General features: G+C 32.5%; 1 protein-coding gene across 1 annotated transcript in view; it reads left to right on the top strand.

Moving 5' to 3' along the window:
- Positions 1–1,956, top strand: part of PHTF2 (putative homeodomain transcription factor 2) — a 55,687-nt gene that overhangs the window by 32,678 nt on the left and 21,053 nt on the right. Inside the window, exon 8 of the mRNA XM_009882920.1 lies at positions 118–276. Coding sequence (XP_009881222.1) covers positions 118–276 — 159 coding nt within the window. The remainder of the gene's footprint in view (positions 1–117; positions 277–1,956) is intronic.

Raw genomic sequence — 1,956 nt, forward strand, 5'->3', positions numbered from 1 at the left:
CTGATTTAACTGAGCATAGATAATAAAGTTGCAGAAATTAATTCGATTTCGGTAGTTGAGAACAATACCTAATAAGTATGAGTGTATGTCTTACTAATACTATATTTCTTGCACTAGGATACTCACAGAACTGTGACAAATTTATCAGATGAAGTTTCTAGTGAGGAAGGGCCTGAAACTGGATATTCTTTACGTCGCAATGTAGAACGCGCTTCTAGTGATTGTACACTTCGAAACAGGAAATCTCACCATTATAAGAAACACTATCCTCTGGAGGTATGTTCTTTTTCATTGCTTCTTTTCTGTAAGTTGTTAAAACATCTTGGTTTCTTAATGAATAGATATATTTTTTTCAAACCTTTTTTCTCCTATATTGGATTTTGGGAATCTGTTAATTGGAAGTCATGCTAGTGGGGGACCAGGATTTTAATTTTTTTATTTTTTATTTTTTTTATTTTAATGGCAGTGTTTTGAAATTAAGATGTTTTTATTTAGTTGGTTTGAATTTCCTCCTATTTTTCAATTTGTTGTGAGGAGCCTAGAATATATTCTATAGATCTTGCATTAGGTTATGGCCAACTCTGTTGCTGTCTTTTGATACCAGTTATCTCCACTGGAAACTTGATTTATTACAATAACAGTGGTAATTGGCAATATGCAAATTTTCATTAGTGCTGCTGTTTCTCTCTGTTAAGTTAGTATTTTGGATTCAGTAGCCTTCTTGTGGAGAAGTCTGATTGACTACCTCTGAATATTTATTCCCTCATATTTATTGAAACAATAATTTAAAATGTTGTCATGAAATCTCAACAAAATTGTTAAAGCATAAAAATTCTGAAATTTTAAGAGACTTGATGGCATCATAGCTTAGAAGAGGGGAATTCATAGATTCCATATTAGTCCTTAATCATAAGAACTCAGACACTGAAAGAGAAAGGGATATGTTATCATGTTTTTTTTATTTATAATTTTAAATAAATTATGCTCTTTTTTACTAATGCTATGCAACTTAACAGATATATGGAACATTTTTTTAAAGGCTGTATTGCCATTTTTTCACTAGGACTATGAGAAAAGAGTGTAAAGAGTAATTTCAGCTCTGACGTAAGTCCAATAGGCAGAGCTTCAGGAGTAAGCTTTCTACTTGATACAAGAAACGTCTCCTTAGAAGGGTTCAGATATTGCTTTCTGTGATAACAATTGCAAAGCCTTGAACTTGATGCTTTGCATAAAAGCATTATTAGGCAATCTTTTCTTCTATTCATTCATTTTTACAGACTTTGGTTAAAAAGATCCAGAAGGCTAATTGATTTGAGTGTTTAATGCCTTATGCAAGTTTGGTTTAGGATAACTGAACAGGTTGATACGTGGAACTGTTTATTTCATGTTACAGAGGATGTCTCTTGACTCGTGCAGCTGGTAGTGCTTGACAAGAGGAAGCAGAAAGACATGATTACAATCAATTTTTTTTTTCAGCATCAATGTATTTTCTCTTGCATAGAGTGCTTCAGAGCTAGGGAAGACTGTATAGATATATTCAGAAACTCAAGAGACTAAATTTGCTCCATGTGTAGCTTTGGCAGTAGTATTTTCGCTTATTCCCCGTTTATTTATCTGACTGATGCCATGAAAGAGGAAGCCTTTCTGTTACCAACTCGCCTCCCCCACATGATTACAAAGGAAAAGAAACAATAGTTTTCAAATCTGTGAAAGCTTTCTTTGTATTTAAAAAAAAATAAATTAGTGAAGTCAGTGGATATACTCTCAACTTCTGTCCTACATTTTCTTTTATCTTCATGTTTACTTGACAACTTAATTGTTGTTTGAGCAAGCTTTTTTAATATTCTTACTTTATTAACTTCGGGACTTAATGGTACCCAGTAGTGACTGCCTTCTATAAATATTTTTTTTATTCTTTTGTTTTAAGAAAAATGTAGTTCAGACTCTGCTTTCATA

This window comes from Charadrius vociferus, unplaced genomic scaffold (assembly GCF_000708025.1).
Source record: "Charadrius vociferus isolate BGI_N301 unplaced genomic scaffold, ASM70802v2 scaffold32, whole genome shotgun sequence".
Taxonomy (NCBI): Eukaryota; Metazoa; Chordata; class Aves; order Charadriiformes; family Charadriidae; genus Charadrius; species Charadrius vociferus.